This window comes from Fusarium solani (assembly GCF_023522795.1).
Source record: "Fusarium solani strain SB1 chromosome Unknown bctg00000006, whole genome shotgun sequence".
Classification (NCBI taxonomy): Eukaryota; Fungi; Ascomycota; class Sordariomycetes; order Hypocreales; family Nectriaceae; genus Fusarium; species Fusarium solani.
The window spans coordinates 3,453,268-3,478,810 of NW_027072151.1; the positions used below are offsets into that span (position 1 = coordinate 3,453,268).

Here is a 25,543-nt window from a genome sequence, read left to right on the forward strand (position 1 = left end):
TAAATACAATCATTTCGTTAATGACATTGCATGAGATCACATCTCTAAAGATGTCGGAGGTGCTTCGGCTGTGATATCCGTTTGTGTGTTCCGCATCCCTTGAAGTAGTTGCTGGACAAACCACTCAGACTCCGTCGGCATATCGCTGGCGCCAAGCTCCATAATCCAGTCCTCCAGGGGTTGTGAGTCCACTGCTCCTCCCGAGTGCGAAGTAGGTGGCACAGCAGAGTTGCCATGCGGCCTCCATTCGTCTCCGCAAACAAGGCCGATGGTTTTCTCAGAAAGCACTTCGAAGATATCTCGGTATGGAGTAGCTTTACTCCATCGTTCGGCTATAATGACAAGTGCTGTGTTGCAGGCCATGCAAGTGTTGATGACGTCCATTTTCTTGGCCGCTTGCCTCACTCTTGCTGATTTCCAGATACAGTACAGATAGGTAAGGCCGCCAAGGAAGAGAATATGCAATGAGCCCCAGGTAAACTGCATGGATTGGTACTGAAACAGCCGTCGGTAGAGAAGGCATATTTCCTTCGCCTTCTGCGAGCAGGCCTCAAGTGCATGCTCAACAGATTCCTCTTCCCCAGGGGGTGGCTTGTGCGTGATCCAGTAACGGTATAGAAGGAGGACTGAGTGGTCATATGCTAGTTTGAACCACTCCCGAGACGCAAATACGGACAATGGATCAAGACCAGCCGTATCAGGTGACTGCGGGATTTCGGCATGCCAGCTCTCGAGTTCCTTAGCAAGTTGATCGATCAAGGGCTTCTTTGCAATCTCTTGGCTCGGAGAACATTTCGTGATGGCTGGATAGATACTGTTGCCAATCTTTGACCAGAGTCGGCGTAGTTTGATAACATGGATAGCCCCTGTCATGTTGGTTGGTGGCTCATCTGGAGAGGCCCGAGGGCTCTGAAGCAGACCCAAAGCGTTGATATGCTCATCATTGATATCCAGAGGGAGCTGAAAAATGCCAATTAGTAAACAAGAATCTAGGTGTGGCCAGACGCCTACCTCAGCATCGATGCAGTCATCGGGGATGCCAACTGGCCGGCCAAGAATAAAGGATGCAACACGGTCGATATCGTATGCCACCCAAAAGCATCGATTGGACATCTCGGCAATTAGAGGGTTCGAGTTCTTGCGATATGTAGATGCGCTCCTGTGGTAGCCCAGTTCGATGCTATACCGAATTGCCAGTCCAGAGAGTTTCCTGAGATGATCAGCGTCTGAGTAATCGCTCCATTGCGTGTGTCGCTAATGGACAACATAGCCGACTCTTGGCACCTACCACAAACTTCCCCCAGCAGGGGATCTGATAGAGTAGACGGCACAGCAAAGCAGGCTTTGTATTGACTCAATGCCATCAAGCTCTAGAACTGAAGGCTGGTGTGCTAGCGCCATATTGTAGTAGGATTCTGCTGTGTCGTAATGGGTAGGGCCAAGGGCTAGGGAGGCAATTGCGTATACCATCCAGACGAAGAACTGGGCGATATCGCCAGCAAGTGAAAGGTTGCCAGTGCTATCCGCCTTGAAGCATAGCTCTTCCCAGAACCGAAATGTTGGTCGATGCAAAAAGGGGTATTGAGGATGGATGTTGTTGAAGTAGGCCTGAGACAATGTGGTCCCGAGGGGTGCCGAAGGGAAGCTGATGGGAAATGGCGTCGCCAACTCCCAGCTTGAATTGCCGTGGCTGAAGTTAATACCGCTGGCTTGAGAACCTCCGACTTTCTTGGGAAGATTCATAGCTGCACTAACAACACGGGAAAATGACACAGCAGAGGATGGACCGAAGTAGTGAGGCTCCTTGCTTGCTGTTGTGAGGCATAACAGAGCAACGTCGGCGGAGAGCTGGTCAGCCGGGTCCTCCAGGTCTAGAGATGCGTCATGTTGATGGCTTTCGGCAGCGTCTGCATCCGATACTATAGGCGCTCTTTCGCCATTCCGCAATGCCGAGGGTCTCGGCAACTCGGGGAATGTAGCAGAAGGTGATAAGTCGCCGTGGGCTTTCTCGAGACCAGCAAGGTGATCCAAGGCTACATCAGGTCGGACTTGTTGGAGGAGGCCTTCTAAATAGGCGACTCTTGCTTCCAGCGACTGCATGTAGTCTCGAGGACGGAACAGACCCGTCGCAGGGTCTTCAACGAGGCACTCTGCATGGCCATGTCAACACCGCACTGTTTGGTCGGATGTGCAGCTTGGCCTACCTCGCCCATTCTTTGAGCAGTTTTGGCATCTTGGTACTTGTCCATCGCACTATCTGAAGTCAGAGGAGACAGAGCACATGAGGGTGGAAGACCGTGCCTTGAGCTTCTTCTGCTTGCAGCCGACGCAGGCGAGCAAGGTCCGCTCTCCAACGCGGGGGCGCTTGACAGGGTGGGGATTGTCCATATTCGGAGGTGCCATGGTGATGACGTCGAAACCTGGTAGCGGAAGCCCTGTATTGGTGTCGACGTAGTAACGAGTCTGACTGCAAGGGCGCGAGATCAGTATGGAAACAGGACATGGAGCCAGAAGAGTCAAATGAGATGACGAGGAGACGTTGAGACTGGGAGCCATTATCGGCGCCTCGGGAAGCTCCGATTGCCTCCACATTCAACTCGCCCGGCACATCAGCCCGGGCACTCGCTAAAAAACACCCCAAGGGCCCACCGTCTGCATCCGTCGATGCCCATTATTTTCCAAGATAACCACATTTCGTAAGCAGCATACTGGCGGACACTGGTCTGGAATCAGATAACCCTAGACCATGAAATACCATGAAGAAAATGAGATCTAAGCCGTGTTTGTGGATAAACGGGGTTTACAAATATATCTATCTGCCAAATACTCCTTGAGATACTGCTGAGCGTGGTTTTTACCTACTTATCAAAGGTCATGCATTTTTCACACATTTTTACACTATGTTCTAGCCAACTCTTGAATACGACATAGGTACATTCACGACCGCCTCAATCTTGTTCTTCCTTGCTTGACCAACTGATATGTCAACCCATAAGATTACATTCATACATTCTGATATGACTTATAGCTTACTTCTTCCTTCCACCCCCAACGAACAATATTTCTCGCCCCAATCCCTCTCGTGCTTCTCACTCGTAGCCATGCGAATGATATGAGTAGGCTCCAAGAAGGCAACCAGCAGTACTTCGTCGCCCTTGTTTCTGCGCAACAGGTTGCGATAGAATAGACTTTTCTGCAAATCACGATGCCAGTATCCCCTGTCATCAACGTCTTTCATAAACACCTTGCCTTTAGGCCAATCATTGGATCCTCTAAAAACGAATGTGTGCTCCTCAAAGACGGCATTTGGGGAGATCAAGAGCTTCGCACGGTTACGGTTGATTTCTCTGGCAATCCTAAGATGGATCGGTGTCGGTTCATCGTTTTCCGTGGAAGGGAATGCATCAATTCCGCACTTTGACATATGAACGAGAGAGCTGACAACCTCTGCTAATGTCGTCGTCCAGACTCCTTCTGGGAATCTTTCAAGCAGGTGCAGGAAGAGTTGGGCAAACATCGTCTGGTTCAGACCTGTCGAACGACGATGTGAAGGATGAATCATCGTGAGACCAGTATGAATGATGGGGTTGTCTAACCCTGGGATAGGGATAACGAGGGCCGAAACAAATCCAACTAGAATGCCGTGGTGGCGGGCAAGGACAAGAATCTTATCTGCAAGCCAGTCTTTGCCACCAGGCTCTTCAAGGACTTGATAATCCGGTATCTCGGGTAGGCATTGGCTGCCCAGAACGCATAGCGAAGCATGAAGGGCTGACTCCTTAGTGGCAGGGATTGGTGTCTCGGCTGTCACGAGCTCCAACTCATATTCGGAGCCCATTCTTGCCACTCGGGCGAGATTCGTGTGTTGGCTTTGTGAATAAAAAAAGTATTAAGAATTGTCACCTAATTAGAGTAGAGGCTAAAAGAGTTGGCGAACAGGAGGAATTGAAAGATGAGGTTGACAATATTTAGCACGGTAGATCTCAGCTTTATAGCAGGTTCTTCGAGTCGTCCTTTTCGTTCTTGGCTTAGAGCACTGTCTACAGTATAATACGAGCTCAAAGGTAACAGGTGATTCAAACATGCATAAGCTTTGGAGTTAATTTCGGTTTTCAACTGCCGGTTAGGCCTAGGATAGGACACGCAGACTTAAGATCAAGATCACTCAAGCCAGTCCAATTTAGCCCCTAAGCTATGACAGGCCTTGAGCTCATATGATTGGTCTTCTAAGCTAATTTATGATTAAGGTTCAGGTTGGATGTTTAAAGCGTCTTCATTGCTTCGTATTAAAAAACAAGAAGCCCGTGGTAGCCGTATAGCAAGTACTAGCATTAGCGTTAGTGATATTAGCACGATACCGTGTTTCTCGACCAAACTCATTATCTCATGCGGTTGTTGTTATATTGACTTTTCTCATTAGAGGCACTTTCGCTATCATAGATAGTAAATCCGTGCGAGGAACCACTACTAGATCTCATGACAGCGTATACTGTACTCGCCTTCAAATCTGTTTTATGTCATATTCTGCGTGTTACTCAGACATTACTTAATAAACCAGGTATCTGTACTTGTTTGCTTTCTGTTTTGATCAGACGGTTGGGTCTTTTGTTTCATGCAACTAGTGCGGGCGCTGTACGCACGAACAAATACGTTGGCAATTAAACCCCATGGGTTTAAGGTTTAACCGAAATTGCGATTCGGACCTCTGCTGGGATACTCGGCGGGCTAAACAACTTTTTGTTTTCATCCCTGCTGGAGTCTAACCACTGTTCACCGTCGTTGTCTTATTATTCTTCGTTCGTGGTCATTTCACCGAATGGCTGGCAGAAGCTAGCATTGTGCCTCTTTCCCACTCTCGTACAAGGCCAAACAGCCCAGCTTTATATTCTTTGACTGCCATATGCTAGGCTAGTGGGCAGCATCTTTCTGCCTCTCTTACGCCTGAACATCGGAAGCCAAGAGTACTACTCCGTAGTTGGGTGCCCATCAAGAAACCTGGAAGAAAATCACTGGTGAATCACCCGCTCGCGTCAGGTAGTTGACTAGTACGGAAAGAAGTACTCGACCGCCACTTAACTGGCATTGTGTGAACTTAGAAATTTCAGTACAGGGCAGGGCAATATCTTAATTTCACCTTGTCTTGGACAGTTTCACTCTGGTCCACGGATATCCGAAGGATCAGCCTTCAGGAAACTCGGACAAGCCTGAAGAGTAACTCGGTTACGCTACACAGGAGAAATAATGCGTAGGCAAGAGCATTTCCACCTCGAGACAAAAGACTGAGCATCCATCAAGATGAAAGCCATCGAATGGGGACCAGAGGCACTGTATAGCCTTCGTTACAGTGACCTGACAGTATTAACCTCTCATTTCCAGCTGATGGCCACAAGGGGTTGGTGGTTAACATGTAACTGGAACTGCTGACTCATTTCCGGTTGTTGAAGTCCCAGATGAAAAGCTCGGGTACTTGAATTGATAAGTAGCACGCGCTCACAGTTGGAAAAAGGTCAGCACGCATGACATCAAGGCATAGCTATTTTGGAGCGCAATGTTCTCGCTATTTCATACATGCTCTATAATCCCATTCGACTCCAAATTGTGACTGTTTTGCGGCGGACATCCTCCAGGACTCCACGCAACTGTTGCATCCTCATCGGAAGCAAATGTCGAAAAGACCAGAACGTGAAACAAGCGACCATCAACAGAAGCGTCTTTGCCACGAGCATAGACCGTTGCTTGAGAAGACCACGCCGAGTCCAAGTGACACGCCAATGGGACCAGGTAGGGAACATGAAACGGAGTGTTTGCCAGATCATTGAGTACCTGTCACGATTATTATTAGCTCGCTCGGTCACAAGGATCAAATTGTGGTGAACACACGGATAAGAAACCGAATTGTGCCCTTCGCTGGTAATATACCAGCTCGAACAACCTCCACTGTTCCAAACAGTCTTTTCCAGTGCCTGCTGGACCTCATTGTTATACTTAACAACCGGCTCATGCTTGATATCGATGGTATGAGCGTTGTTGCTGAGGATTGGCTTCATGAGTTGGATGGCGTGGTTAGCCTGGTTCTCCAAGCCGAGGATCATGCTCGAATGCCCGGTAAAGCTGTTGGGTCCAAAGAGGACGAAGAGGTTGGGAAACCCATCAAGAGCTGTTCCCCGGTAGAGTTGCGGGCCTCCTAGAACTTTGATACATCCTCCATTGTTAGTCCATCCCGTCCTGTGATGATCAGAGGGTGAAACCAGCGATGGATAGCAAACCCATTCGCCAGAATGATAGCATCAGCATGAAATCTCCGTTCTCTTACACCTCTTTCAGACGCGTGAGTCTTGTTGCCAGGATCCAAAGTAACACTAGTCTCGTCAACCGAGGTCAGCGACAAGGTCGTCAGCTCGAAGCGTAGGTCGTGCATGCTTAGGAACCATTCAGTATCGTAAATACGCCTCTTACACCCAACCGAATACTAAGGCATAAGAACATCGTGATACTGAAGTATATGGTGTCAGTGTTTGATTGCATAACTTGGCTTGCTGTCCTCTGTTCCTTTCTGTGAGGGGCTCACCTTTTCCGGGGCTGTACCTTTGATGTGGCCAATCAAGGCTTTCTGCAATTTTCCTCTACGCCAGGAACTGAGCCAACTTATCCCAAAAAGCATAAAGTCGAACTCTGTCGCGGCCGCTGTCACCAAACGAGACGCCTGCATGAACCCTGGCACGTAGTTGCAGAGCGAGGGGGCTAAAGTAGACCATAGCTGGTCGCCTAGCACCGGAGGCTGTACCCGTGGTAGTACCCATGGCGGCTCTCGCATAAGCTGGGTCACAGACGCGGCTCCAATCTCATCTTCTAGTAGCTTTGGCACCAGCTGTGCCGTGCTACAACCGGTGCCGACAACAATGATATGCTTGTCGCGAAGGTTAGCATGAGGATCCTATCTCGCCGAACGCATGATGGTACCACGGAATTTTTCCTTTCCAGGAACATTCGATGGCCAAGGAGCTAGCTCGATAAGGCCTCCCACAGCACTGACGAGCACCTTGCATGCAACGCGAACCTCGTTGGTATAGACCGACTCGTATCCGTATGCCTTGATATGCTCCTGGCGGGCTTTTGCGCTAAGGTCGCCAATCCAGGTGAAAGAGAACGAACTGTGAGGATCTAATGGTGGGACTTGTCGTCCCACTGGCAAGAAATAACCGCGGTGTTTAAGGAGATGTGATCGCGCAGGCCATGCTTATCAACCACATTATTGGCGTAGGCGTCAATCTCTGGACCTGAAGGGTAGAACGACGACCAGTTAGGGTTTTGAGAAAAAGAAAGAGAGTAAAAGGGGGCTGGGCTGTGATGTATCAGCATGTGAGAACAACTGACTCGAAACGCTGAACAAACATGTCGCATGCAATTCCTGGGTAGCGGTTAATCCACCAGGTACCGCCGACAGCTGATTGCCTTTCAAAGACACGAAAGTTGTCTATGCCCAGCTCTATCTTCAGCTGATGTGCAATTATGATACCGCCAAAGCCAGCTCCTATGGTGACAACGGGATAATATTCAGCACAGTCATGGCATAACTCATCTGATGAAGGTGACGACATGATGGCAATGGGTCGGGACGGGGCAAGACAACGTACTCGTAACTATGTAATGACTGGATATAGTAGGTATATAGGTTAGGTTTGCACTTCTATAGATGGGGGGGGCTAGGGGGCTGGTGAAGCACGATATTTCTGTTGATTCTACCGGCTTGTCTCAATAACAATCATGAGGAATTATAACCCAAGCCGAGGCAACCAAATGCCGACTAAGCACAACATACCCAGCACGAACCCAGTGGAAACCTCCACACTGGCGACTTGGGGGTGCCAGGCAAACCATAAAGTCATTTCTAGGCAGCATTATCAGGAGACTTCGCTCCTAAAGAGGGTGTTGCTATCACGCCACCAGCGAACGCCACATCGACCCTCAACCCCTACACCGTCATACGAGACAACGCCATATTTCGCAGCTCAGCAACATGTGATAAAGGACGCGTCTGCCACAGAGAGCTTAACTATAAGTCGGTAGGTAGCCTCTTCTGCACTGGCGGACTTATGGCACTCACCAGTCTTTAATATCATCCGTTGCCCTCCTCACCATTCCAGTCGATGCTATCTCCGTCTTCTTTTATGATCGTAATATTATGCCTAATCCTTTAATCTTTACTTATCCTTTGATCTTTACTTATCCTTTGATCTTTACTTATCCTTTGATCTTTATTATCCTTAGCCATCGCACCTAGGCTAGGCCCGCCACCACCAGGCCATCAATATCGCAGCCATGGACAATCACCCTTCCACCAAAGATCATCTCGATAGCCAGACGTCTAACCCAGTTATCAAAACACAGTCAGGCTACATCCGGGGCAAGACTACCAACGGCATCCACGTCTTCAAGGGCGTGCCATTCGCCGCGCCGCCTTTCGCGTCCAATCACCTTCGTCCTCCACAGCCTCCACAGCCATGGCAAGGCGTGCGTGAAGCGCTAGCTTTCGGGCCAAAATCGCCTCAGCCTGCCTATCCTCCAGGTATCGCTGAAGCTCTAGCGGAGTTGGTCGGTTCAGGCGAGGACTGTCTGACGCTCAACGTCTGGACGCCTGATCTGGAGGCGGCTGGACTACCAGTCATGGTCTGGATCCCAGGTGGCATGTTCGAGTTCCATGCCACAGGCGGTGCAGCGCCTTATGATGGTAGTAGGTTCGCCCGAGATGGCGTTGTGTGCGTCACTATCAGTTACCGAGTTGGCGTCGAAGGTTTCCTCTACCTGCCTGGCGATGGGGTCTCCAACCTTGGTCTGCTCGACCAGATTGCCGCTCTTGATTGGGTACAGAAGAACATAGCCAGCTTTGGCGGCGACCCAGACAAAGTTACCATCTTCGGCCAGTCAGCAGGTGGTATGAGCGTCGCGACTCTTTTAGCAGTCCCGCGGGCAAAAGACCTTTTCCTCCGTGCCATAATCCAAAGCGGGAACAGTCCAAAGGTCAACTCAGCCGCCACAGCAGAGCGAATCGGGCGTCGATTTGCGGAGATCCTGGAAATCGAGGCTACATGGGAGGCTGTCGCTGCAACACCGTCTGATCACATCCTGGAGGCGCAGACGAAGCTGCGGGAGGAACTTCAGTCACAGCCCAAACCTGCCTTTTGGGGCGAGGTTGCCCTCAGCTATCTTCCGTGGGCGCCTGTAGTGGATGGGGATATTCTTCCGGAGCACCCGCTAGATGCTGTGACTGCGGGAGTTGCGGCTGGCGTTGATTTGATGGTTGGGTCCAATACCGATGAGACGCGATTGTTCTTTGTGTCTGACGGTTCTATCGACCGTGTCACTGAAGAAGTATTGCCGATAATGACTGGCGCGTATGGTGTGTCACCTGAAGGCCTCAACACCTATCGTTCATGGTATCCGGGAACCAGTGCTGGCGAGTTGTTCTCAGCGATCCAGACGGACTGGTACTGGAGAATTCCAGCCATTCGTTTCGCCGATGCTCATTTAAAAGCATCCCGGGCCTCCACTTACATGTACGAGTTCGCATGGCCCTCGCCACAGATGGAAGGCCGGCTCGGCGCTGCGCATGCTGTTGAGATCGCCTTTGTCTTCGACACGCTCGGTCTGGGAACAGAGGTCCTTCTTGGGCCGAGTCCGCCTCAAGCACTCGCCAATGAGATGCATAGAGCTTGGGTAACGTTTGCGTCGACGGGAGACCCTAACTGGCCAAAATACGACGCACCCCGGAGGGCTACGATGCATTTCGACGCCGAGTCGCGAGTGATTGATGACCCTCTCAAGAGGGAACTTGACCTTTGGGAGGGTGTGCTTTAGCCACCACCTATATGTCAGTGTTGGTCGAGAGAGGTGTCATTGGTATTGAAATGATTGAACGGGCAGAATGAATAACGTATGTGATAAGTGTGACGATCGTATTGTTTGCCAAGGGATAAACCGGTCATGCTGGGTTTATATTGGCAGAGAGTGCTAGGCATAGTCTGAGTAGCAGTGGCAAAAGTCACGTCTAGTAATATACTTAAGGGTATTAAGTATAACTAAGTTATATTAATAGATAAGGTAGCTAGTATATAAGAAAGTGGTAGTAAAAGTATTTTATATACTTAGGGCGGCTTATGATCGTGAGTCGGGGCTTATGGTAAGTTGAGTCCTTTCATAAGTCTATTATCCCGGCTCACGGTATATACTGGGTTAACTGTGAGTTGTTTCCCTTGATTGGTGAGTTTTTGTGGAGGCATATATGACTATGTGTTATGCTATAATATATATAGCTTATTATAAGCTAATAATTACTTCAAAATAATTAAAAAAAAATTATTATATAGCTTAGAAAAAGTGCTATTTAATTATATAGGGTAGGTCTTATGTATTATAAAGCTAATCTTTTTAGAATTTTTTAACGTTAATTTTTTAAAGCGAGGAAATTTTACCAAGACCCGCGGCCACACCTATACATACATGCTAACCCGGACCTAAAATGCACCACTAATATAATCGCTGTAGTAATAATGATAAAGATAGTTTTCTATTAAATCATTTGCAGTACTTTATTCCGGAAATCGAGTCATAAGCAAAATCCAGCCCGTCAAAGTAGAAGCGCGGCCTTAACTTCATCCGCAGCCCTAGAGCCTGCCTGGACAGCTCCTTCCAAATATCCTTTGAATTCAAATGCAGTTTCGTTACCTGCAAAATGAATGTGTCTGAAGGGCTCCCGCCAATCTTGTGCATGATCAGCCCATACACCTGGCGGCATTGAGCAGCCAGGGGCCCCTCCCACAAACTCCTCCTTGGTCCACTCCATGGCATTGACCTCAAGTACTTCATGTGCAAGATGCCCATGATCGGGGCCAACTAGCCTGGCTAGATGGCTAACGATGGATTGTTCGCGCTGGATGGCCGGAAGCTGATGCCACTCCGTAGCGATCGGGCCAGCCACGAATACTGCCAGAGAGTACTGTTGAGTGTCCAAGTCACAAGTATCCCAGGAGAAGCAGATAGGACCAGTCATGCTTAGGAACTTCCCAGATAAGCCAATCTCGCGCCACCACGGCCTAGCGTAAGAGAGCAGAACCTTGGCGTAGATGCTGGGGAGCGCCTTGGAAGTAATGGTTGCTTTGCCTCGTGGCAGAGGGGGGGTGAAACGGATGTAGTCATAAGTATTGATGGGGTTGGCCATAATCACTTTCCTTGCTTGTATGACCTTACCATTGCTGGTTTTGATCAAGACGAAGTCTGGGAACTGTGAGATCTCCTTGGCCGGTGATTCAAGGAGTATAGAGCCCGGCGTCAACCCTGCAGCCAGGCCCTCGGCGATTGCCGATGATCCTATAAAGGTTGTCAGACCCATGTACTAGAGATAGACGCGATGGGCTAATTGGCTGTTCTCACCTTGACGGACCTTCATGTATTGTCCGCCCATCGGACCGTCCGTGGTAACGCCTTCCCATCCAGCAGCGCTCTTGATGTGGTCAAACCTATAGTGGATGCCGATTTTGGAGGATGGCTGCCCATAAGAGGCCAGAAGAACCAACTCCATCGCAGCACGGGCAATGGGGTCAAGGTCTTTGAGATCCATCCACTCGGCAACAGAAACGTCTAGCTCTTTTGGGAAAGCACTGGGATTCTTGATATCGGCTATGTCGCCACCGGCCTCGATTTCTTTGATCAGAGCCTCCACGGCCTTACTCAAACTAGCATCGCCAGCCTTTAATCAACTTGGATTAGCCTTTCGGTCTCATTTATTGTCCGAACAGTATATAGATACCGCAAAATCAGTAGCCGGTCCTCGTACGACGGTGCCGTCGGGCAGCTCAGTCAGACTGTCACCTTCGAGATATTGCACGCTCATCTGTAGTCCAAAGGCGACAGCCAGATTGTAGACCTTGGGATGAGTGTTTTTGTTGATCCAAGTAGCACCGAGCTCCACGTGGCCTTCCTGGCTAGTAAGCTTATGTGTGTGGCTTCGACCGCCGATGCGATGGCGAGCCTCCAGGACAAGCGAGGCCAATCCAGCTTGCTAGATATCATACGCTGCTTGAAGGCCACTAAATCCAGCACCCACAACGACAGCATCCACTCTTCGACGTGGTACTTCGTTGACTTGGGTGGAGAGTGACTTCTGCCATGGTTGACCAAGTCCTGGGATGGCTGCAGTCACCTGAATCTCAAACCTCAACCCAGGGTGGGCCAACGAGTTAACAGGGACCAGCAGCGTCGTTGGACGGATGGCGCCGCCATGAAAGCTAATGAGCTTTGCGAAGGAGGGTTGGATCTTCGTGATGTGCTCCTCTTTCCAGTCAACCGCGTACATGTTAACCTGGATCAGATCCCTGCCTGTTGCACCTGCAGCGTTCAGGGTTGAGAGCAAGTTGTCGATGGCGAGATCGACTTGTTCGGTGAAGTCGCCCCGGAGGGAGCCATCTGGTCTTTTTCCTATGATACCCGAAGTCCGAACCAACCGCCCGGGTCTATTGACGGTGACGGCGTGGGAGTAGAAACCTCCGTCGTAGGTATCCAGGGGGCTGAGAAAAAAGGCCGATGGCGATTGATCACGGTGTGCGGCCATTTTGCAAAACGAACCAGGTAGGGTAGTGAGGAAATAATTGAGTGGGAAAACAATTGGGCTTTTGCTTGGGTTGACAGTATTGTAGTTCGAAAGGGTCTGAAGCTGTCAAGATATCGAGAACTTATTTATATGCCCTATTTAATATGTCTAGAGCTGAGGAGTATACAATTGCTGCACAAGTATTAGACAGTCTCACGCGTACCTCCTAAGACGAGACAACGAAGAAAGCCTCGGCCTATGACATGAGAATCGCGGCACAAATATCCAAGATTGGGTATTTTTGCAATTTTAGGAAATTTTACGAAGTAAATAATACAAGTTGGAGCGTCGTTGTGTCATAGCGCATATCCCTTTCAGCCGTGTCTCGGGCTCCGCGGAGATTAAGTGCAAAGGGTCCGCGGGGACCTGGTTGAGGCTGATCAAGGCCATCCAGGATGAGCGCAAGCAGATCTCCAAAGAGCTTGTCTCACTGCTAGACCATTATGAGCTGCTGTTGGTTATTTGGTGTTATTTTGATCTCATCCTCTCTGGAATCAAGCTATATTCGTCTTAATTGCCAGAGCGCTGAGATTGTGCGTAATCGGAAGTGGTCGCCTCTCAAGTGGAAGTACGATATGTCTGATGGTACATATCACTACTGGCGTCCCGAGGCTTTGAAGAACGGCTCCTGGAACGGCTTTAGCTTCTACGAACCCCGCGCTTCCTGGGGCCTTGGACTGGATCGATTCGTTGATGACCTATGGATCCCGGAGGTTGACAGCCCGGTGTCCCCAGCCATCTTTGAGAACGAGACGAACATCGAGGCTGGGCCTACCAGACTCCTTTTTCAAGCCGACTTCTCCACCTGGTTCAACTATGAAGCTCAGTTTATTTGTGACGTGAGGCAAGACTACGTCGAGTCTCGCGTCAACTGCTCACGTCGCGATGCTTCAGCCCGACAAAATTGCACCGTCACTGCCCAGCGTCCTTCACAACGCCGACATGCCCCAGAGAACATCTCCCCTCTCTCTTTCATCGACGTCTTTCGACATGTTTCCTACCTGCTACCTAGAGGAGCCAGTGGTCTATCATTCAACAACGCAGATCTTAGCATACAATATCTTATCGACCCTAAGTTGACAGATCTGGGCCGCACCCCTACTAGTGCCGGTTTTTAGGCGTTAAACGGCCAGCAGCTCGGTAGCCGGCTAAGTCAACTACTCAACACGTATGTTCAACTGAGTCAGATGCACATGGCGACATCTGTGGGCAGCATCAACAACGGGACTTTGCTGGAGGCCAATATCACAGCTCCTGTTGAAGTTGCGAACCTGGTCGAGGTCTATGTCGTTTCAAACCTCTGGGCAGCGCTCTCTATCCTGTCATCCATCGTCTTGATCCTTGGGGGGGTGGCGAGCGTTATATTTGCTCATCTTGCGATAGGACCAGAGATTTTTGGCTACGCCTCTACGGTGCTGCGCGATTCTAGATTTATTAACCTACCTTCCACGGCTAGAAGAATGCCCGGAAGCGACATGAGGCTCATGGTGGAAGATTTAATGATCCGGATCGGCTTTATTAGTCTGGAGGAAAATGGAGAACGAGTTCTGGGGGTTGGACGAGAGGAAGAGACACGACCCATTAAGGAGCGCGGCCCTAAACCTAATGATGAAAGTTCCTGGGAGTTTAGATTGCTTAATTAATTAGTTTTTAAGATCTTTAATATTAGAGGTAGGAAGAAAATGTTATTAAGAGTTCTTTGATTGAAAGTATTAATCAAGTCGTGGCTGTTCCCGCCAGCGCGCCCTAATATCTCGGCAGATGACCCAGAACAGAATCATCAGGACAGACATCCCTACGCCACACATTGCAACCGTGATATGTAGGGATATAATGACACCTTCCACCTTGTCGTGTTAAACGCTCTGCGTCAAGCTATACCGCAAATATCTAGTTCTCATGGTCCCATGGGCGACTACCCCTAAGTAAGCCCTTTGCCTTCGAACCAGAGAGAGCTATGCTCTTTTGTTACACCAGGCGAAACAGGTAGCTTGAAAAACATAAGCCGCTCCAGCACAGTAATAGGCACCAAAGGTGATCGCAGTCGAAGAAGAGCTTATCAGGTTCTTAGATGAGAAGAAATAGGGAAAGTTTTAGTGTCTCTTTAGGTGGCGAGGTTCTTGGGGATAGAAATGTATATTAAGTTGATAGAGGAATATATGAAGCTAGACCTATAGAAAGAAGCCAAAAAACCAAATCTACTCCCCATCTACTCGCGCCTCCTGTTTTACTGGTTCTTCTCTCCCTCGCTCTTTATGATAGGCGCATACAAGGTCTCGATAAGCTATGCAAAGAATGGTCAGCAAAATCATAGGCACAGGGGCATATATAATGGTACACTTACCCATTCATCCATGTTTGTATCACCTTCCAACCTGCAAGGTGCATCTAACTCTTCTATGTAGTTGTTAGCAAAGGTCTTGCAACTGGTATTGAGCGCGTGGGGGACATTGCCAACTTACCCGAAGCAATAAAAACCACATTTGTGATCCTTGGGTCATTGCTAATCTCCTGCAAGAAGAAGTGCAAATGCATGCTTCCTTATATTGGCTGCATGATGGCAGGGGTTATGAAGGAGGGGAGCCTCGATTACCAATTAAATACATGAGCCAGATACTGTCTTTCTTCCTTTTCCAAAAACACCTCTCTGAGGCGCTAAAAGTGTTTGGCGGTGTTTGGGGGAACTAATTTTATATCCCAAAGAAGGTATCAACTCCAGCAAGTTATTGTCGGCCGTGGAGACATTGAACGTCACCCCTCACTTCAGCTAGGGGTGCCTCGAAGGAGCTGATCCACGGCATTTTCCGCACACCCATCATGCTCTCGCTCCATACCTTGTTGTTTAGTTGTTGCATATTATATACGATCAAACTAACAGCCGCTTTCCGTTCGCGCGATCCGCGACAAGATGCCACCCCGCAAAGAACACTAAGCCACAGATTCACCGAAAGAATATCATCCGACGTATTCGAGGCAGTGCTAGACTGTATGCTGAGAGAGTCTAGCAACTCAGGCACATACGCCATGGGAGAGCCGGGCCATGATCGACACATGCGTTTCACACAGATGATCCAAACAATGACACCTAGCCGTATTGACGCCAGGGTCTGATCCAAGGGCGACGAGAACCTAGTAGATCGTATTGGGTGGTTGAACAAAAGATGTGCGAGGGGATTGATTCGTAGCCCCAGAAAGATTTCATCTTTCCATAGGGCATCCCCTCTCGTAGTCAGCTCTGATTCGATCATGGTAGCTACTGCGTTTAATCCAGTCACACAAGCTGGAATGTGAGTCAGCTGCGAGTCTCTCGTGTCAGCAACCGCCGCCATGATTCTCAAGAGTGATATCGGGAGACCGTTTGATGGGTCAGCCTGTGATATTGTAGGGATGAGGTCCTGGGGCAGGGGATAGCGTGGTCTGGTATCGAACAGTAAGCACGTCATGACGTCGACCCTAGGGGGTGGCAATTAGCGACAGTCGAGGGCCAAGACATCGTTCGGTTAGCCGTACCAGAGTATCATCAATCTCAGCTCATTATTGCCCTTTAGAGATTGCATGCCGCCTCGAGCAGCAATCAGCAAGCTGAGGCCCTCTAAATGAACGCGTGCTTGGTCCAAGTCCATGTCCAAGAGCTGGCGGCACGATCATTAGCATAAATAAATCGGCAGCATACGACCTGCGTTCCACTTACATTATAGCAGATGATGGACAGTATGGCATAGACTACGCGGTCCCCCATCGCTGGATCAAAGCTGGGATTGGCCATGGTCGCTTCGATGCATGTGATCGTCTCCAAGGCGCGTTCTAATGCCACGACTTTGATCCTCGCAGATGATTGGTGATAGATTGCTTTGAGTATAGGCTGGTCGGAAAAGATGGCCTTGAAATGTCGGAGGAATGCGGACGAGGTAAAGGCAAAAGGGAATGAGAATCCCTCAGGAGTCAATGCATCTGCATTGCCGAAAAACCTTTTGCCTTCAGAACCCAACAAAGTGATTCCGTAGGCCGAGAACGCGTCCATTCCCCACTGTTGCTCGAGCACGCTGAGCGGATCCTGGCTCCAGAAAGGCAGCCTGAGAGAGTCCAGGCCCATATTATTCGTAAATTCAGAAGGCCGCATTTCGATCATGAACTGCGGATTTCGCTGGGGCTTGCGTCTTGATTTTCCAATGTCTTCCATGACATGACGACGGATCTTGGCCCTGCTGGTCTTATCACGGCCGTGAACATGTGTCGGTCCGGTGGAATGCACAAAAAGGAGACGTTTCTTCTTGGAGGGATCCATGGTCGTTAGATAGAGAAGCCGGACTCTCGGGAATGCGAGACGGACGAGGCAGAGGGGGGAGGGAGGCTTTGGGAAGCGAATGCCAGAGAGAAAGACAGAGATCCATCATATTGCTCTTGACGTTGTGGTTGCCTAGGTAAACTGAGTCCTACACCATATCAGGTGATCTACCACTCTGAGAAAGCGTCGCACCAGCTGACAGCGATGGAGCTTTTCCTGATTGAGTATCTGGTCCCTGGCATCTTGCAGTGAGTAAAGCTCGGTGTATTAGTCAACGCCGCTGTGGGTGGAGGTTTGCTTGTCTAGCCAATGAACTCGCAGGTAACGGCTCAAATGATTCAGAAGTCCGACTCGCTGATTAATTGCTTCGTCGTAATACCGAGACTATCACCCCACATCAAGCTCTGATGTTGGGCCTCTCCTGAGCTTACGCAACACACTTTTCTTAATCCGGTAGCAGGTCCTCGATAGTTTGCAGCAATCAGTGATTGTTTATACAGACGAGATGAGAAAGTTGCCAGATACTCAGCTTGGGATTGGTCTCGCTCTTGGATCAGCTGCCAAAGGTGTCTGGCCCGTTCATTAGTAATTCTCAACTTGGGTGTGCCGTCCATCCGACATGACAAGATAATAGTCATGGAAGTTTCGGATCAGATCTCCGTATCGTAATATAATTGAGATGGAAATATGATACATCTGGTATATATATCCATGGTCCTGCCACCAACTAATTCCTACTTCATCCTATGACATTCTCACCAACCAGATCTCAACACACCGAGTTAATATTTAACAAGATGCCCACCAATACCAACATCACTGCGTACAGCGAGGGCACGCCTAATGGGCTGAAAGTCCACCTTGCCCTGGAAGAGCTCGGGCTCGAGTACAAGGTACTGCCGTCGCCCTTAATATTGCCGGCCGAGCGATGGACCTGACACACGATACAGCTGGTGAAGATTGATATGTTCAACAACGAGCAGAAGGAGCCGTGGTTTACTGAGATCAACCCCAATGGACGTATCCCAGCCATTACAGACAAGACGGGTGACGGCTTGGACCTCAAGATCTTTGAGTCGGGAGCCATACTTGAATACCTAGTGGCGAAGTACGACACGAACCACTCGATTTCCTACCCATACGGGACTAAGGAGCACTGGGAGACCATTAGTTGGGTAAGGGATTACATATTCAATTGAGCCGATGGCCTCCGGCGCGGATCACGGCGAAGCACCTCTTGCTAACTCTGTCCTAGTTGATGTGGCAGATGGGTGGCCTTGGGCCTATGCTCGGCCAGTCCAACTTCTTCACTCGTACGTAGAATTCATGCTGAAGGCCGCGAACCCCACCTAATGTTTCATGCAGGCTCTGCACAAGGCACCCACCAGTACTCAATCGACCGTTTTGTCAATGAAAGCCGCCGCTTGCTTCGAGTTCTGGATGGCCATCTGAAGAAGAGTCAGACTGGCTTTGTGGTCGGCGACCGTCTAACAATCGCAGATATTGCCATTTGGCCGTGGGTTTCTGCAATTCGTAAGTATATTCACACCCACAGGGAATGTAATTGAATCTGTTTCTGACTGTATCCAGGGTTCTCTGGATTGCGCTCCATTGAAGAGTTTCCGAATGTCTCCAAGTGGTTCTGGGGGCTACTTGAGCGTCCAGGCTTCCAGAAGGGTGCTAACATCCCTGGGCCCAACAAGTACCTCGCTACCAACAAGATGACTGACGAGGAGATGAACAAGCTTTCTAAGCCCACTGTTAAGTGGATTGCGGAAACTATGAAGAGGGATGCCGAGGCCTGATTTGATTTAGAAGGAATGCTCTAAGGTTAACTAAGGTTCCGAATTGGAAAAATAGGAAACCTATGAGTGACTGTACTCCTCGTCTGGTATATGTTAAAAGGTGGCTATTGCTAGTATTAATAGTTATTAGATATAGGTATATATAATATAATTAGTTAAAGCTGGCAAAATGTGACGATCGTGTGCGTTCCCAAGGGATAAACCGGTCGTGCTGGGTTTATATTGGCAGAGGATTAGGTGCGTTGTCTTAAGCGTGGTATAAGTCACGTCTAGTAATATGCTTAAAGGTATTAAGTATAACTAAGTTATATTAATAGCTAAGGTAGCTATTATATAAGAAAGTGCAATGAGTGTATCTTATATACTTCCTGGGATATAATGGCTTATAATAGATTATGGCTTGTAGGGCCTGAGCCGTTATGATCTATCTAACTGGCTCAGAGGGGATTATGACCTATGAGCCGTGATCCGTCTTAATCTATGCGTGATTAGCTAGTTAATGTGGGTCTTTCTTATTACGTGGCCTAGGGGTCTTCTAGGCTATGACATAATGTCTCCCCTCTGTTGGTCTTATCCTTAAGGCTATATCTGCGACCTTAATTATCCCGTGTGCGTATATTAATCCTAAACCTATAAAAAATCTTTTGCTAATATATCTAGTTGTCCTGCCCTTTCTAAGAAATAGTTAGCTGCCCTTAAACTAGGCGATATTATTAACTATTTTAGATTTAAAATTATGCCTTATTTATCTTATTGTTCCTATGGTCTATGTTATATGGCCTTACCTAAAAAATCGGATTACTACGGGGAGTGCGCTTATTGTAGCCTTTCTTGCGATATATTAGTGAATATTTCTAGTGCTTATTTATATATTCTTGCCTATGGGGTTTCTTATCTGCTAATGATTTCTTAGTAAATTATATTTATTAAGAGTCTAATTATCTAGATTCTAAAGAAGAGTATATTAAGGAGGACTTCCTGCGTTTATAGCGAGAAGCCTAGGAGGCTTAAGCGAGGGTAAATAAGGTTTTAGCTCGTTTAACCTGGCTCTATCGCTAGAAGCGTTAGTTACGCACTAAAGGTATCGAGATGGCTATTTATAGCTTTTGTTTCTTAGATGAATTAGAGGAGACTAAGAAGGCGGAGTCGGAGGCTATGATTGCCGCGTAATTTATAGGCGCTGTGGATACTATTAACTAGAGTGCTATTAGCCTTGAGTTTATATCTCTTTCTAATGTCGCTAGTAGAAGTCCTTTAGAAGGCATTATATACTAGTGAGGTATTCTAGGGGTTCCTAGGTATTTTCTAAGTCTAAGTAGTCCTTTTATTTAATAAAATATATTATCTTATTATTAATTTTATTTATATCGAGGATGTTTTTTATAATATATTCTTTTAATTTATTAACTTTTATTTCTAATTTATTACTAGTTTTAACTTAGATAGTATTTTCTATTAATTTAAGTAATAAAATATAAATAATTAGATAAAGCTTAACTTTTAGTAGTAAGTCTAATTTATAGTTATTTTCTAAGATTTTCTATTTAATTTTATATAGTCTAATATATTTATAGTTAAGTTTTTTATTTTATTGTTTTATTTTAATGTTTTTTATTGCGAAATAGATTATATTTCCCTCCGAGAAGATTAGTCCCTTAATTCTTTTCTTATTAGCGTAGTTTATTATCTTATTTCTAATAAATTTAAGTTCTATTCTTATTTCTTTATATAGGTTCTTTAGCTAGTTACTAGTAAGGATTGCCTTAGGGTTAATAACGGTGTCTTGTGTTTATTAGTATATATCTAATATGAATCTGAAATTAGCGTAGGCTAGTATGATTTTTATGCTTTTATTTATAGCTATATTATAAGCTAGCTATGCGGCTAGTAGTTTTTTAACCTAGTTAGTTTATTTATAGTTAATATAGCACTAAAGGTATTATTCTAATATCTAATTTATGCGTTTAGTTTAACCATCTATCTCCTTATGGTATATTATAGAGAGTTTATAGTTAATCCCTAGATATCTTATGAGGCTCTATTAAAATTTTAAGGTAAATAGTAGTCCTTGATCCGTAATAATTTCGAGTAGTATGCTATATATCTTAGCGATATGGAAATAGAAGAGGTAGGTGAATTCTTCTGCTATTATTAATTCTCTATAGGGTATAAAATAGGAGAATTTTATAAGTCTATCTATAATAATAAGAATGCTATTATAGAAGTTTCTAGTAGCTAGTTCTTTAGATAGTAGTAATTTTATGATAAAATCTATAGTGATTAAATCCTATAGTTATTATATAACTAGGAGTAGCTATAGTTTCCTATAGGGTTTATAGCGTTATGCCTTGGTTTTTATGTAAAGGTTATATTATTTAGTAATTATTAAAATAATCTTCTTTATATTAGGAAAAGTAAATATTATTTTAACTTATTCTAAGGTTTTATTAATTTCTTAGTATCTATATAGCGGGTAGCTATATATTTCGCGTATAAATTTATAGTATAGTTTATCTAGGACTTATTATTTATTAGTTTTCTTATTATCTAGGAGTTATTTATTATATTACTAGATCTATTCTAGGAGTAGATTACCCTATTCTACTATATAGGCGGCTCTATTTGTCTAGTGTGGCGTTCTTATAATCTTAGACTATTTATAGAGCCCTAGTTCCTTTTATTATTCCTAGATCTATTAGTTAATCTACTTGTGATATTTCTTATAATAATATATCTTCCCTTATATCTTATCCTTAAGGTTATAGTTATTATAGTGCTATTATATAGCTTAGGTTATTTCTTTTAAGTTACTATATTATATAACTTAGTGGTAATAGTAATTAAAGATAATTTAGAGTATTTCGTTAGGGATAGAGATTTTTTCTCTATAAGTCTAAACTTTATTGCTCTATTATTAATATCCTTGTATATAATCGGTAAAGTCTATAACTAGTTGTTTATGTTTTCTAATAAGTATAAGGTATTTTAATAAGGGTGCTAACTTCTATATTTATCTAATGAATTTTTATCTTAGGTGCCTTTCTAAGGTAAAGTATAATAGTTATTCTTTAGCCTTAACTTTTCCTATATCTAGGTTAGGTCATTAGCTAATAGCGTTAGCTTAGTTATTTTCTGTTCCTTTAATATAGATAATAATATAGTTAAATTCTAAGAGGTATTTAGCGTATCATAGTTATTATCTACTAAGTTTTTAGGTTTTTGTAAAATGGGTGATATTCTTATGATCCATATATACCTTGATTTAATAGGTGCTTCTGAGAAGGTAGTATTAGAATTCTTTAAAGGTATTAATAATTGCGAGGAATTTTTTATTATAAATAGGGTAATTAAGTTCTACTCTATATAGCTTATGGGAGTAAAATATAATTAGGTATAAGAGTCCCTTATTATCTTGTTATTTAATCTAGGCTCTTAGTATAAAGTCTAAGGCATTTATTTTAAGTTTTATTAGTCGGGATAGGTTAAATATTTTAAGTATTAGTTCGCTTAGGATAAGTCCTTTAATTATATAAAAGGCTTCTTATACTTTATTCCTAAATATAAATATTTTATTTTTCTTCGTGAGATCTATTAGTAGTGCTATAATCTTCTTAAATTATTTAAGGAATCTATGGTAGTAATTAGTAAAACCGAGGAAGGCTTATATTTCCTTAATATTAGTTAGTTCCTTTTAGTTTTTAACTACTAAGACCTTCTTAGGGTCTATATATATCTCGTTATGGGAGATAATATATCTAAGAAATTCTACCTTTAATGCGTGAAACTTATTTTTCTTAGGCTTTACTAATAAGTTAGTATCTTATAGTATTTATAGTACCTTATAGATATATTCTATATATTTTTTTTTTATTTTAGAGAAGATAAGGATATTATCTAGGTAATATATAATAAATATATCTAGATATTCCCGTAGTATATTATTAATTATTTATTAGAATACGGTAGGTATATTTATAAGTCTAAAAGGCATAATAAGGTACTTAAATAGTCTATACTTAGTATAAAAAGCGGTTTTCCATTTATATCCTTCTTTAATCTAAATAAGGTTATAGGCTCCTTTAAGGTTAAGTGCTATAAAATACTTTATTCTAAAAAGTCAATCCTTTAACTCGCTAATAAGAGGTAGCGATATATAATCCTTAACTATAATAGCATTAAGTATTTTAAAGTTAATATAAAGATAGAATTTTCTATTTTTCTTTAGGATAAATATAATAAGGTATCTAATAAATAACTTACTTTCTCTAATATATCCTTTCCATAGTATTTCTTTAATATATTCCTTTAATACTAGTAGTTATGCCGCGTTAAGTAGGTAGAGTTTATTAAAGCTAGGTTGCTTCCTATTAATAAATTTAATTTCTAAATCATAATATATATATAGTAGTAGACCTATTTTAAGTTCCTCCGCGAAGAGTTTCTTATAGATGCGGTACTTTAATAATATATTCTTAAGTTATTCTTCTTCTAGTATTTTCTTAATTTACTTAAGGTCTTTTTCTAATTATTAGAATTATTATATAACGCATATAATTATTTATTAATTTTATTATTTTTATTTATTATAATATTTATATTATATCCCTTTAGGTAAGGAGGTATCTTATGTTTGCCTCTACCTAATTTCTTTAGCGTCTTTAATAAAAGTTTAAGATCTTATATTATCTTTTAAGTTATTATTTATTATAGAGAGTGCTTTATTATTAAAAGAGAGCACTTAGCTAATCCTCTAGTTAAAATATAGGTTAAATTAGCGTAACTATAGGTACTTAAGTATTAGGTTATAGCCTTCTATAGGTATAATATTAAATAAGATTCCTTAGTTTTTTCTTTTAATAAAAACTTTAAGGTAATTAATCTCGCTATTAATAACTCTATTATTATAGTTAAATTACTTCCCTTTGAGGTTAATTATTATATAGGGTTCCGCCTTATACCTCTATAATAGCTCGAGCTTATTTGCTGTCCTTAGGTTAAATAGATTTTATTTAGCTCTATTATTTACTAAAGCGCGTAGTTATTTTCCTTTGACTTATACTAGTATTTCTAAATATCTTTATATTAGTCCTCTTTTAGTAGTATATAAGGCCTTTCATAGTATTATAAGCCGTTTTTTTGCCTATGGCCTTTTTATAGGTGGGTTTATTAGTTTTTTAATAATATATAGCTAATATAGTTATGCTCATATTCGCTATTATTATATACTTTATAGTTATGTGTATTATCTTAGCTATATAGCTAGTCTTAGTACTATTATTTTTATTCTCGTCTTAGGTCTTTTTTATCTTCTAACTAGGCGATTAGTTCTTATTTTTTAGTGCTTCTTTTTAACTAACTTACTTTTATTAATCTTCTACCTTATAAATAGTCTATTTATATTTCTAGATTACTCGGTATAGGTCTTCGTGGTATTATATATATATAATACTAATAGCATTATATTAATAGAATACTTAATAGCCTTCTATTTTATATTATATATAGGGTTTATTATTTAATTAAGCTAATAGAGTAATAGGAAAGTAGTCTTATTCTTACTTTTCTTCTTTATATTCTTTGCACTAGTAATATTAATAAGATATCTAAGAGATACTAAGGTATTCCTTATGTATTAAGTATATCCTTATATTGTCTTATAGGTTAAATAGTGCTTCCTAGTATTATAGGTTTTTAGCTAGTTCCCTATAGTAGGCTTAGATATAAATTTCTTATATGTCTGCTATATCTATATACTCTCGCGCGGTTTAGATATATCTTTCTTATAGGTTATTTTAGTACCTATTATTATTTTCGTCATATAGCCGGGGGTAGTTTTCTTCCTTTTATAGCTCTTTATTATTTTTCCTTGCTTTTTATTATTAAGTGCATAATTTATATAACTCCCTCTATAGTTTTTTTATTTTATATTTAAACCTAGTTTAATAGATATCTTCGCTATTTGCTTAGGTGAGCTAATCTATTTATTAGGGTTTTCTATTATTGCGGGCTCGTTCCTATTATTTATAGGTTTTATCGTATTTTTATAACGCCTTAATCTAATATTATAGGCATAAATTACAGTTGCATTATATAGGGTTATCTTACTAATAATCTCTGCGGTGTATAATAAATAGTAGCAGGGAATATTTATTATATCCTATGACCTATTTCTTATAATAGAAACCTTTTGCGGCGGCTTCCTCGTAGTTTACTTACTTAGCTAGTATTAGGGGCATTTATTATTCCTATCCTACTGGTATTGCTTCCTCTTTCTATTTAAGCTTCTAGGTAACCGCGATAGTAACCTTCCTATTATTCGCTATGTATAGCATAGGGTTCCCTTATTTTATTAGTTCTAGGAGTGATTACTACTATATGTCCTAGGTTTCTTTTAGTTACTTCCTAGGGCGTCTTACCTAACTATAGGATACTCCTATATCTAGTTCTTATTCGTATTTATCTTAACCTTATCTTATTAGTATATTATATCCGCTTCGTGATATTACAATAAGTTTAGTTAATTAGATCGCGGTTTAGGGTTCCTTATCTTCCTATTAGGCTTATTAAGCCGCGTTAGTATATTTCTTACCTTCTAGGAGGGATTATTATTAGTTAGGTTAGTAGTATCTTTCCTTAATATCTTATTATTTTTTATAGTAGACTTTTTTAATATGGTTTATCTTATAGCAGTAATAGCATTTAAGGCCTTAGTAATCTTTTTTACCTTTCTATACCGCTCTAAGTATTATAAGGCCGGCTTCGGTGCTATAGGAGGTATTATTACTTCTTTTCTTACCTTGGTTAGCATTA

At 43.6% G+C, this 25,543-nt stretch overlaps 7 protein-coding genes across 7 annotated transcripts; 3 read left to right on the forward strand and 4 right to left on the reverse strand.

The window, feature by feature from the left end:
- Positions 1-36: 36 nt before the first annotated feature.
- MRS44_010819 (uncharacterized protein) lies at positions 37-3,838 on the reverse strand (the record flags this gene model as incomplete). Its single annotated transcript, XM_065620258.1, has 6 exons — positions 37-960; positions 1,012-1,210; positions 1,289-2,148; positions 2,205-2,253; positions 2,297-2,435; positions 3,034-3,838. 6 exons carry the CDS (start codon positions 3,836-3,838, stop codon positions 37-39), a joined length of 2,976 nt encoding a protein of 991 aa, XP_065476447.1.
- Positions 3,839-6,934: 3,096 nt separating this feature from the next.
- On the reverse strand, positions 6,935-7,598 carry MRS44_010820 (uncharacterized protein; the record flags this gene model as incomplete). The annotated part of the gene is made up of 2 exons (XM_065620259.1): positions 6,935-7,151; positions 7,375-7,598. The coding sequence occupies 2 exons, from the start codon at positions 7,596-7,598 to the stop codon at positions 6,935-6,937; spliced, it is 441 nt and encodes a 146-aa protein (XP_065476448.1).
- A 721-nt stretch (positions 7,599-8,319) lies between these two features.
- Positions 8,320-9,855, forward strand: MRS44_010821 (uncharacterized protein; the record flags this gene model as incomplete). Its single annotated transcript, XM_046277112.2, has 1 exon — positions 8,320-9,855. One exon carries the CDS (start codon positions 8,320-8,322, stop codon positions 9,853-9,855), a length of 1,536 nt encoding a protein of 511 aa, XP_046128142.1.
- A 769-nt stretch (positions 9,856-10,624) lies between these two features.
- On the reverse strand, positions 10,625-12,604 carry MRS44_010822 (uncharacterized protein; the record flags this gene model as incomplete). The annotated part of the gene is made up of 4 exons (XM_046282311.1): positions 10,625-11,364; positions 11,428-11,743; positions 11,804-12,055; positions 12,101-12,604. 4 exons carry the CDS (start codon positions 12,602-12,604, stop codon positions 10,625-10,627), a joined length of 1,812 nt encoding a protein of 603 aa, XP_046128141.1.
- A 482-nt stretch (positions 12,605-13,086) lies between these two features.
- On the forward strand, positions 13,087-13,761 carry MRS44_010823 (uncharacterized protein; the record flags this gene model as incomplete). The annotated part of the gene is made up of 1 exon (XM_046274104.1): positions 13,087-13,761. The coding sequence occupies one exon, from the start codon at positions 13,087-13,089 to the stop codon at positions 13,759-13,761; it is 675 nt and encodes a 224-aa protein (XP_046128140.1).
- A 1,109-nt stretch (positions 13,762-14,870) lies between these two features.
- Positions 14,871-16,928, reverse strand: MRS44_010824 (uncharacterized protein; the record flags this gene model as incomplete). Its single annotated transcript, XM_046272961.2, has 6 exons — positions 14,871-14,927; positions 14,988-15,040; positions 15,106-15,154; positions 15,520-16,096; positions 16,154-16,275; positions 16,335-16,928. 6 exons carry the CDS (start codon positions 16,926-16,928, stop codon positions 14,871-14,873), a joined length of 1,452 nt encoding a protein of 483 aa, XP_046128139.2.
- A 797-nt stretch (positions 16,929-17,725) lies between these two features.
- Positions 17,726-18,733, forward strand: MRS44_010825 (uncharacterized protein; the record flags this gene model as incomplete). The annotated part of the gene is made up of 5 exons (XM_046284243.2): positions 17,726-17,821; positions 17,879-18,103; positions 18,184-18,241; positions 18,294-18,461; positions 18,519-18,733. The coding sequence occupies 5 exons, from the start codon at positions 17,726-17,728 to the stop codon at positions 18,731-18,733; spliced, it is 762 nt and encodes a 253-aa protein (XP_046128138.1).
- Positions 18,734-25,543: the final 6,810 nt, after the last annotated feature.